The sequence below is a fragment of the Oncorhynchus mykiss genome, chromosome 5 (assembly GCF_057628025.1).
Source record: "Oncorhynchus mykiss isolate SJ-2025 chromosome 5, ASM5762802v1, whole genome shotgun sequence".
In the NCBI taxonomy this organism is placed as follows: Eukaryota; Metazoa; Chordata; class Actinopteri; order Salmoniformes; family Salmonidae; genus Oncorhynchus; species Oncorhynchus mykiss.
The window spans coordinates 37,580,799-37,593,130 of NC_143026.1; the positions used below are offsets into that span (position 1 = coordinate 37,580,799).

At 43.4% G+C, this 12,332-nt stretch overlaps 1 protein-coding gene across 4 annotated transcripts in view; it reads right to left on the minus strand.

Annotated features, from left to right (window-relative positions):
• Positions 1-5,954: 5,954 nt before the first annotated feature.
• LOC110523732 (protein phosphatase Slingshot homolog 1) overlaps positions 5,955-12,332 on the minus strand; it is a 28,837-nt gene continuing 22,459 nt past the window's right edge. For 2 of the 4 annotated variants that reach the window (XM_090234751.1, XM_090234752.1), the window contains 2 exons: positions 11,471-12,107; positions 5,955-11,198 (listed from right to left, as the gene is read on the minus strand). In XM_090234751.1, coding sequence (XP_090090877.1) covers positions 11,193-11,198; positions 11,471-12,107 — 643 coding nt within the window. In that variant the 3' untranslated portion in view covers positions 5,955-11,192. Of the gene's footprint in view, positions 11,204-11,470; positions 12,108-12,332 lie in introns of all 4 variants that reach the window. The other 2 variants (XM_021602689.3, XM_021602690.3) reach the window with 1 other exon arrangement.

The window sequence follows — 12,332 nt, forward strand, 5'->3', positions numbered from 1 at the left end:
CGACAGAATTAAACCAATCAGATCATGTCCCATCAGTAGCATCATGCAATCTGAGTTCAGCTGTTTCCACTGGCACTTTGAAGTCAACCCAGGTTGGGCTAGCTCAAATTGCGTTTCCACTGCCTCCAGAAATGTGAAAGTGTCATATTGCTAGGTAGCCAATATGTGACTGCAGCTGGCTTCGCTAATGTTGCTAGCTAGCTAGCTAACAAGATGAAGAATTTAATTCACCCTCACCATGCTGTAACTAACGTTACCCCATACTCCTGCCAGTGCCAACCAGACTCAGAGCCGTGTAGCTACCTTTCAATACGACCTGGCCAGCTAAAATTCCTGCTAGCTCACGTTAACTAGCTAGCTTGTTTCAACTCTGATTTGCTTGCTAACATTAGGTAACTAACATTCAAGGGCTGACTGTTCTCATAAAAGTGTATTGTGTAGTGCAAAAATGAATGAAGGATCCAGCTATGACGGTAACTTGTGTCATGTCTGACTACTACAGTACTGCTTGTCCGTGTGCTAGGTAACAGCGACAAGCTAGCTAAACGTTGTATCAGCATTCAGCAGGGATCAGCTTGGTGGTTGCATAGTAACGGCGTCACCAGCTCGAACTCTAATTGCGAAACTGGGCTGCGCTGGCCCGGGATTCCCTCGAGCCAGCTCGAATTTGAGAATTACATTCGAGCCAACTCGAATTTGTCCCTAATTTTAAGTGCCAGTGGAAACGGAGCTTTTGATAATTCCATTCGAGCCACCTCAAAATTTGGCCGTAATTTTAAGTGCCATTGGAAACAGGGTTTTAGAGAATTCCATTCGAGCCACCTCGAATTTGTCCCTAATTTTAAATGCCGGTGGAAACAGGGATTAATAGCTCAGCAACAACAGAGTGCTCTCCTGTGTCCTCCTTCAAATCCATTAATTGTTTATGATTGTTATGACAACGAGGACCATGGAAAAATCGGCTGGAATAACATAAGAGTCACAAGGGCTTTGACTTTTGAACTGGGTTGTCTGTATGGGAACTGGTCAGGACAGAGTTTTACGACTGACGTAATGGACGGCCGAGGGGAGATTATTCAAGAGGAACAAAGCTCAACAGGCTTAAAAATAGCATGATGTTTCTTAGTCGTTCTAGGCTGCAAACAAATATACAAAGTATTAGGACCTCAACTGACCATCACACCAAGGTCAGTTTATTATCTGAAGTAAAAACTTCATTTACATTGCCAAAACCTTCTGAAATGCACATAGTGAGCATTTACGTCCAATGGGCCTGTGTGTCATCACAGTAACTAGCGCTATGACACAGAAATGTGATACCATGTCCTTAACAGCACATGCCTTCAGAAAATATTCACACCCCTTGACTTTTTCCACATTTTATTGTGTTACAGCCTGAATTTAAAATGGATTTAATTGAGTTCTGTCACTGGCCTACACACAATACACCAGAATGTGAAAGTGGAATTATGTTTGTAGAATTATTTATTTTTTAAATGAAAAGCTGAAATCTCGAGTCAATAAGTATTCAACCCGTTTGTTATGGCAAGCCTAAATAAGTTCAGGAGTAAAAATTTGCTTAACAACTCGCATAACAAGATGCATGGACAATAATAGTGTTTAACATGACTATCTCATCGCTGTACCCAGCACATACTCGGTCTTTAATCTGCAAGGTCCCTCAGTCGAGCAGTAAATTTCAAACACAGATTCAACCACAAAGACCAGGGAGGTTTTCCAATGAAGGGCACATATGGGTAGATGTTTTAAAAAATACAATTTTTTAAGCAGACATGGAATATTCCTTTGAGCATGGTCAACCTATTCGTTGCACTTTGGATTGTGTATCAATACACCCAGTCACTACAAAGATACACGCGTCCTTCCTATCTCAGTTGCTGGAGTGGAAGGAAACTGCTCAGGGATTTCACCAAGACACCAATGGTGACTTTAAAACAGTTACAGAATTGAATGGCTGTGATAGAAAACTGAGGATGGATCAACAACATTGTAGTTACTCCACAATACTAATCTAATTGACAGAGTGAAAAGAAGACTGTGCAGAATAAAAATATTTCAAAGCATCCATCCACAAGGCACTTAAGTAAGCAACACATTTGGCAAAGTCATTTACTTTTTTTGTCCTGAATACAAAGTGTTATGTTTGGGACAAATCCAATACAACACATTACTGAGTACCACTCTCCATATTTTCAAACATAGTGGTGGGTACATCTTGTTATGCATATAATTGTAATTGTTAAGGACCGGGGAGTTTTTCAGGATAAAAAAGAAACAGAATGGAGCTAAGCACAGGCAAAATCCCAAACACTGGGAGATGAATTCATCTTTCAGCAGGACAAAAACCTAAAACACAAGGCCAAATCTACATTGGAGTTGCTTACCAAGAAGACAGTGAATGTTCCTGTGGCCAAGTTACAGTTTTGACTTAAAACGGTTTGAAAATCTATGGCAATACCTAAAAATGGTTGTCTAGCAATGATCTGCTGCACAATCCAGGTGTGGAAAGCTCTTAGAGACTTACCAATAAAGACTCACAGCTGTAATCGCTGACAAAGATGATTCTAACGTGTATCAACTCAAGGTGTTGAATACTTATCAAGGTATTTTGTATTTTTCATGATTTTGTTTTACAAATGTTAGAATTTGTCTTCCACTTTGACAGAGTATTTTGTGTAGATTGTTGAAAAAAAAGACAAATCAATTTTAATTAAACTTTGTAAAACAACAAAATGTGAAGTAAAAAAGTAAAGGGGTGTGAATACTTCCTGAAGACACTGTAGCAATACATGTTCAATGTTCATAGGGTGTTGATTTAGTAGACTACAAAATGGAGTGACTAAACATATATCCTATGGATAAAAACCAAATGAAGACATCCTGTAGCCTTTAATTTCATGTCCATGTTCCAGTATCTGTTTGATTCCGCAGGGTGACGTGATTGAGGACAAACAGGTGACAACCTCTTGACCCTGCATCACTAATCCTGCCCGCTGCCTCTCTAGCTATTTCAGGCTTAAGTGGTGCTGAGAGCCACTCACTGATTTTTTTAGGCTTATCCATGTAGGCCTAGAGAACGCCCTTGTCCAGGGCTACTCGTATATGAAACATTTTCAGTAAGCTACCCAGGCAATTATACTGCATTAAACCCAGCCCCGCAGTGATCAATGTTTTAATAATCATTGAATATGATAACATATGTATGTATATGTATATATATATATATATATATATATATTTTACTTTCAATTCTGACAGGTCAATACAGTAGGGAAGAGTGTGTAAGTTGAGCCAAAGGGGTAAGCAGAGCCACCCTTGTTTATAGGAAACGATACACAAAACTCATAATTTGACCACCTTTTTAGGAAGAGGTCATCATTTCATGGAGTCTGAAGGAAGAAACCACATGGAAAAAGTGGTAAGCAAGTTAGGTCCAAAAAACAGATTCACAAAAAGTCAAATTAATTTGTGTTAAGAGTTTTCATGATGCTTGTATCTAAACCAAAGTAGATCATTTTAAGATTGTTCTAGACATCAGTTGGAGTCTCCATAAGCGTCAATATGAGGTCCTAAACCTAGCATTAAAGTGCATCCTTGTAGCTGTGTGGGCTAATATAGTAAAAATGTTTGCCTTGGGGTAAGCCAATGACCATGGGGTAAGTTGAGCCAATGGTTGATCCAATGTCAAGTTGAGCAAATGGAAGTGTTTTCTTCCAAGGTGTAATACAAGTCATCACTGGGATATGAGGTAACAACAGGGCCTGGCCTATGTTAAGTGTTAAAAAATTACGAAGTGTTTGTTAGGTGTTAAGCCTGTGTCAGAAAAAAATATTAAAATACAACAAGCGATTGTGTTGGGGTAAATAAAGATACGGTTTTTAAAAGGTAGTGGTAATATTTAATTCAGTACAGACATTTGTAGGAGGCTTAACTTACCCTGCCCCGTGATTAAACTTACCCAATAAGTAAGTTGTGGGATTTTTTGGACAAGCTCTATTTTCAAAACTGTAATGTTGACATGAATTCAGACTATTTCCAGGGATACACAACATCCGGAAACATATGCAGATATCTTTGTTAGAAAGAATAGTATACTTCCCTTGACTGAGTGATGCTGAATGGAAAAAAAAAAAAAAAAAAAAAAAGTCTAAATTTATTCCACACAGCCTTAATTTTGTGGCTCAGTTGTTGAATTGAATAAGAGATATAAACAGGTCTGACTTTGTAACCTTCACCTGACGAGAAATGAGTCATGATCATATACACATATCACATACACTTAAGAGTGGTCCAATTAATTTATTCTATTCTCACAATGTTGTTATGTTGTAGCAACAAAATAAAAAAATCACAGTGGTATGCTCATCTCAGAGTTCCTTCCGTCTTGTATCGAAGGGGTTATTTTGAGATAGATGTGTACAGAGTCTTATAAATGGCAGCAGCTGGCAGCTGTGGGAGGCATCTGTGACAACGACCTCACCCAAATATCCCCTCCCTCCCGCTCTTTCCATTTCTCTCCTATCATGCGAGGACACTGAGCATCAATGAGAGACATGTGACTCAGATTGAACAAACTCTTAGCAACTCCCGAAGTCCCAACATAGGCTGTTTTGAAACAAAAAGGTGAAAGTAGTGCCACATAGGACACACATTTAAACAACTAATAGAAGAGTCAAATAGGTAACAGCTATGCAGAGCCTAGTGTGACAATAAGCCTGATATGTAATTATTCGGTAGGCCAGAAACGGATAACTACACAAATACCTCTGCTTACTTTTTTGGCCAATTTCAGAACAGCCTATTGAGAGGTGCAAACATGGAGTTGGCTCTGAATCATCATGGCCATGGATGGAGTGGGATGGTTGAGTGTCGATTCCTTTACCTGGGAGTTATATCATGACATAAACAACTGAGGCACATGCACCATGTTGACTGACACGTGAATGCAAAAATATGTCACTCAGAATAACATCAAATAATATGCTGCTCTAGTTGATTCCCCAGAGAATTAGGACTATAACATTGCTCTAACCCACACGTCGACAAATATAACTCAATCGGAATTGATGTAACCTATCCATAAAGTCTGCATCTCTGTCGTCATGGTAAGAGCATTTTCTTAATGTCATCTGAGGCTAGAGATTCAGAATGGAGGTAGGGAGGCACTCACCCCAGTCCGAGTTGTGGAATCCGCAGGCCGGCCTGCCTGTCTGTCTAGCCTGTTTCCCTGAAGGACTATAAAGTCGTTTTGTTGGAGGTACTCCTTCTTCCACTGTCAGTCTCCTTTGCTTCCTTGCACATCCCTGTCCATCCCGTGATGTCAGAATGACTTAATTTGACTAACTCAATAAGAATTCTCTGCCTTGTGGATTTAACCAAGCCCATGCAAAAGCTCTAACGCAAACAGATACTGCTGTTCACAAGAGACAAAAACCCTCCTTGCGCATCCCTGCAAAACAAAAGCAGATCTCAATAACATCCCCTTTATTTGACACACCGCAGTAGACCATCAGTCCTTTCTTCTAGTTAATATAAAGCTGAAACTCTGCAAGGTCTATAAGGGGTCAACACTTATCAGTCATTATATGGGTACCATAACATTAAGATTCCAGTGAACCATATTTAAAACTATAAATAAATGTCTCGCATTTGAGAAAACGTTTGCTTCACGCAGTGTGGAGGAGGAAACGGAGGGAACATGGAACTTCAAACTGGCTGTATAATATAGCCTATTAGAGTTGCTTTTCTTCGAGGCATCATTTTGTTTGATGCAGGAAAGTCAGATTAAAGTGAGGCTTGTAATTTGTTTTCTTGTGTGGTGTGATTCAGAAAAGATTGGGAACCAACGGTCTATGTGCATGTAGTTGCAATGCAAGTGTCAGAAGAGGGACTGTCTCCTCCCCATTAAGTATGATCCACTGTAGGCCAGCAGATAGGTTATGTAGAGGAAATTGTTTATTTCCATGATTCACATCCACTGGACATCCTTTTAACAAAATGTAAAATAAATGTTTAAAAAAGTGCATTACACATTAACATAGTGCAAACAATAAGTTACAGCTTAAAATGGAAAAAAGAAAATATAACAAAAACAATCAATGTAAAAAAAAAAACTTACTCTCAATATGATGATGTATGTTTTATGAGTTTTCATTCATTTATGCCTTATATGGAAAAACATTCTAACACTTGTTTATGGAAGGAATTGAATATCAGGGAAAGATGGCAACTTGTACTCTTGACATGAACTACTATAAGTTCCCCCTCTTCCTATGTCTCAGGGTCTCTATACCCAGCTTTCTGTCTCACACTCTCAAAGCATTGACCAGTTTAAGGATTGTCAAGTAAGGGCAGGTGAACCCTAAGATGCCTGGGAATGTATGTAGAAAACTTTGTTCTGTGCCCATTTGCACAAATAAACCCCTCAGACTTTGGTCTCAATAATAGAAAACAAAATAATAGCAATTGATGAGCCTGTCAAGCAAATACACGTGTGGGAGTGAGAGCTTGTGTGCTCCGTGTGTATCAAGATGTAGCTTTCGAGGGGCATCGGGATAATTCCTTTTGGGGGGGGGGGGGGGGCAGAGGGCAAGTGGCGTTTCCATGGATACACTCATTCACAATGACTCTGCAATGCCTGTGACGAGGTTAGGACAGACAGAACTAAGGCCAGGGTTAAGGCACTTAAGTAGAAATAGATTTCTTTTTAAATAAAAAAAACAGTGCAGTAGCTTTAAGCATAGCATCAGTTGTGATGGACTAGTTCAAGACACTCCTTTTGACTGCACTTAAATCCTCCGTCATATGGCCTACTGTTCACTGCTATGAGCATGACGCACCACTGACCAAACAGATTCTACAATAATGTCATCACCACACCAGTGTTGTGAAATAAATATTTGAACCTTCGGGATCTAATTCCACTCTTTATAATATTATAGGGTATTCTTTAACCCTTTTAATAACCTGCTATGTCAGAAGTCACATCATGCTTATAACAGCTACATGAAGGCATTATAACAGTGGGTTGGAATAAAGCGCAAACCCAAATGATATATGGTGACCTCAAGTGCTAGACATCAGATTGGCTGAACTATATTCAATAAAACATTTTTTTAAATTTTTTAAAAAGGGACAGGGGGCAGTTTTGTAAACAAATCTCAATTTAAAACACTACTACTTCCTATTCCATTCTAATAACTGTATTTCCTGTGAGGCAACCTCTTTAAAATTGAATACCTACCAGTGAACACAGGCAAATTCACCCAGTGCCTTAAGTGCAGTAACCTTAAGTGCAAACACCACAAAGTGTTCACTGACCACAGAACCCAACCCATTAATGTGGCTTGTACCCAAATTAAATGCAAATTTGCTTTGACCAGTACCTCGGAGTAACAAACACTGACGATAGTTGCTAATATAAAAAATGCAGAGCCACTCATATGATTAAAGGGATAGCTCACCCAAATTACACAATGGTTTCCTTACCCTGTAAGCAGTCTATGCACAAGGTATGACAGCAATCCATTCTTTGGTTTAGTTACTCTGGCACCGTTTCTACATGCTAACATCTTAGCATTTGTGGCACAAATCCCATTCAAGTCAGGGGACCGATATTAGAATTTTCTGCGTATCATGTCCAAATCATCCGAAAGTATCCAAAATTGATTGAGAAACTCAGACACTTATAGATGTTTTAAACATGATGCGCAAGAAAATCGAATAAAAATGGGGCCCATGACTTGGAAACAGTGCTAGGGAAACTACACCATAGCATGGATTCCTGTCATACTTTGTCCATAGACTGCTTACAGGGTAAGGAAAACAATGTGTCATTTTGTAATTTGGGTGAACGAGTAATTGTCATTTTTCTTTGTTCAGGTATCACAAATAAAAAGCAATCTTGTCTACATATAGTATAGGCCATTGCGTCAGTGGCAACGACATATGTACAGCTCAATTGAAAAAAAGTCAATTGATCCCCTACTTTAAAAGAGCTACAGATGTTTTGCACTCATACACAGACAGCTTTCCCATCGTCACATAGCACTCCTGTCACAACCATGGTAATAAACTCCTGATGTATGCATGCGCCTGCACAAACACACACACTGCCACCATCACACATATTATCCTTGCACACTCAACATGCCAAATGCATTAGTTTATAAACAGCCAAACAACTTTCAAAAGCATAATACCCTTTGGGGCAAAGTAAGTTTAGGCTGGCCACAAAGAAGTCAACTACCTGCATATTATGTGCCAGTTTATCAAATTAGAACCTGTACTAAATAAATACTCTAACTGATAAATATAGGGGTTAAGTTAAGGGAACATTGGTCAAACAGCATGCGGGAGGGCAGAGTCTCCAGTCAGACTTGGCCTGTCATACTGTGCTGCTGCTCTACACACAGCTTCGGAAGTTTCTCATGTCTGCTGTAAATAAACAAAAAATTGTAGTAGCTAGCTACTGATATTCTACAGACTGCAACAGAAAGCAGAACTGTAACCCCTTTCTGAGAAACTATGACGGTAGATAATCGTCTGTTCCTTCCAATGCCTCAACTTGTTTTTTTTGTCCCAACTTCCTTGTTTGGCTGTTAGTGTTGCCGTGCGAATGCAAAAGGCTGAGAAAAGCTGCTTCTTTCCCAAACAGATCCAGCTAAAGCCCATTACGCTGTGCTGCTAACATCACAGACACATTTGGAACTCCCAGGTCTGTGAAAGCAAAAACAAGCTGTTCAAACAAATGTGACGTATACAGTAGTTCTGCTTCAATGTATGGCAACGATTCCATTTTTTTTTTTTTGTTACAGTACAAATAAAGGGAGTCCAATGTTGCTCTGGCACAATGACAGTTGAATAAAGCCGGTTTCACAAAGCTCCTACACCTACTGTGCAATACCACAAATGTGTGTCAATAGGGAGGAGAATAAATAGAAGAGGAATGCCGTCAGAAAAAACTTGAACCTAATGTATTTGATTGCCTTTTGAGAGTGATGCAGAGATGATGGAAGAAAGATATGGTGTCAGACACAGTATGTCTGACTACAGCTGGTCTGGAGAAGAGGGGACAGAGCACTAATCAGTGGTAAAGTAGAGTAATACAGCATTGTGAAATCCAATCCCAAAACAATTTGAACTCTTTCAGTTGCCCACAAATCCTCTCAAACCATACAAGGATGATGATGAGTTCTCAATCAGATCGTTGAACTACTGTACCTATTGCCTTTGCACAGCAGTGGTGAAATGCCAGCTGTGGCAAAAACTAAACAAATCCAACGTTTATATGCTCCCTCTAAACTACTTCAAAGAAACAAACGAATCCAGGAGAGAATGGAAAACGGGACTTAGTCAATATTACTTCTCTTTCTGCGTTTCTTCCCATCATCCATAGCATTGCTCAAGAAGAGGCTGTAGCCGTGACGACGAGGACACGTTGTGTAACACTGTACGGCCATGAATAGCATATTGACCACTTTTCAAGACATTATTTCATGAAGTACCTCAAATGGAGGAGGGCTGGCTGAGCCAGTCATTGAGAAGAGAGGCAAGTCAACAAAGACAGTCATGGACTAAAATATTCTTGAGATGCTTGTGTTCCGACTGAGGTACACTGCGTCGCTTGAAGAGGCAGGAAGATGCTCATATGATGAAGTCGTTATTCGGTGACACAAAAACGCAAGAGGAAAATACAGTGAGGATTCAATATTCAACCGTCAGTCTGTTCAGGGGCACATGAGGAGATGTTGAACGAATCGAAGCAGAGGCTCAGTTGCACACATTCATTGAGCTCCATTGAGAGTACCTTCTCCAACAGTATCTCTTATTTGGATTGATAAACAGACAGTACATGTATGTATAATAGGAATTGTGTTGTTATTTTTCTTTCTTCCAGCCAACATGCTGTTAATGTCTCGAGAGACAGAGGAATCTCCAGGCATGTCTCCAGGACACCTCTAGCAAACCTGGCAAACTTCATCCTCCTTCAAACCTGCTCCCTAAGTTCTGACTGCGGAATCTGTCTGGAGGAGACACACTGGAAACACAGTCAGCTCCTGGGGGTGGATGGGGGCTCAGAGGGTTCCTCTCCCCCTGGTGTGGAGGGGCAGGCTGGTGGCTCGGTGGAGAACAGCTGGGCCTGATCGTCAGCTAGGTCTGAGAGGTCCTCGGTGGAGAAGGTGAGGCCTCCCAGCTTGGCCAGGGAGCTAGAGCGTTTGAGCAGGGAGGGGAAGGTCAGGCCGGCCAGCCTCATGCGGGTTTCTATCTCCTGGGTGCGCTGCCGGACCAGGCCTTGGTGTCCCCCGCGGTTGCTGTGGAGGCTGTCGCTGCTGGAGCTCCGGGTGAGGGTGGAGCCGTGGGGGGAGGACACGGGGGTCCAGGTCTGGGCGGAACCCTGGGGGTACGACACCGGGGTGGTGTTCATCTGGGGGTCTGCGGCTGTGACCATGCAGCTGGTAGTTGGAATGGGGGTTTCAGAATGCATCCCTACATCCCCCTCCATTTCCTCCACCGCCAAGTGCAGGTCCATCTGCTCAGCAAGCCCAGCTCCTGAGAGTAGACCCTCCATGGCCAGGCCTGAAAGCCTTTCCAGCTGTTCTGCCCTCTGCCTCACCAGCCCCATCCCCAGCTCAGGCCCTGTCCTCTGTAGCTCCACTCCACCACCAGGAGGCTGCAACTCCACCCCAGCAGGCTGCAACTCCACCCCTCCACTAGGAGACTGACCTGCTGGCCTCTCCCCGTCCAGGCTGAGCTTCATAAACGTGAGCTCCGTGATGGCTCCGGTCCCAACCTCCCTGCCTGGCCTTGGCTCCTGTTCTTCCTCCTCCTCCTCATCCTCCTGCAGCTCGTCCATGTCCTCCGTCTCCAAGGAGCAGTGTCGGTCTCGGGGCAGCTCCTCGCAGCTCATGGGCGACACCAGCCGCTGGCGGTAGGCCTCCAGGCGGGCAATGGTGGCAGGTAGGGTGCAGGGGGAGTGGGGGGCAGGGGTGTTGGTGAAGTGGGTGCCAGGGGGGTCTATGGAGATGGTGGGGACCACTCCGCAGTGACGTGTGGGGTTAAGGCGGTGGGTGCGGCCTCCTGCTGGGCGCTCACAGCGCCGCCCTGGTGGCAGACGCAGGCAGTCTTTACACGACTGGTAGGAGGGCTTGACTTTGTAAGGGTTTCCTGTGCTAGCACTGTCCTAAACAGAAGAAAGAGAGAGAGGGAGGGAATGCATGGTCAGACAGAGGTCTCGAAGCTAATAAAACACCCGATATTATGACACCTATAAGATGTTGGTCCCTGAAATGAATGGGATCGAATAATGACAGACAAATTAGGCATTACAATTACCCTCATGTAAGTTTAATATTTTAACCTTAACCCCAAACAAGTTCAAGTCAAAATTAACCCAACCTTTACACCCCCATTTGTATAGATACAGGTAGCTATTGACTGCCCCACTCACGTCGAAGGTAGCGGGGCAGCTGCGCTTGGCAGCCAGGCGGTTACTGTTGTTGGCGTTCTCGTTGTTAAAGCGGTTCATGTTGACCTGCTCCTTCCTCTCTTCGTCCTCTCTCGCTCCCTCTCCTCCTGCAGCAGTCCAAGCCAGGGCAGCCATCTCTGCCTCCTCCTTCTGCGCCTCCTCCTCGTCCTCCTCCTCCACCGTGCTGAACTCCAGCCTCAGCCTCATGTCCTCCAGGGGCTCCAGGCGGCCCCCACAGGTCTGGGCGGCGGTGCCTTCCCCGGGCAGAGCCAGCTGGGCCATGGGGAAGCCCTCGTCCTCCAGAAGGGCATCCCTCTCCACATCCTCGATCTCAATAAACACCCTCTCCATGCCCAGCAGGGGAGGACCACGCACTGGGGTGGAGGGCTCGCTGTCTAGGGCCGTGTCCGACAGCCGTCTGAAGTAGTAGTTGTAGTTGAGGGGGTCCAAGGGCTCCACCTCCAGGCCCAAGCTCCGGCAGGGGGAGGCTCCGCAGCCCTCTCCTCCCCAGGCCTCACCCTCCACAGGAGTCTCCTCTCCACCACAGCACTGGCCAGACGCCTCATCTGGGATGTCCTCCCCTCCCTCGGGCCTCCACAGCTTGTTGTGGCGCTGCTTACTGGGGGACAGGGGGGGACAGGGGGGACGGACGGACGGGGGGTTAGAGTGACCATGTGTACAGAGCATATGTATTGTATACAGACAGACATCATAGACATAATGAGATGCTTAGCCACTAATAAACTTTGTGGCCATTATCTGCAGTCTCTCTACCAAGCTAATAATACACGAATAACCTTACAGATTGCTTAACTTAGCTGACCCCGTCTAAACAGCTACGGTG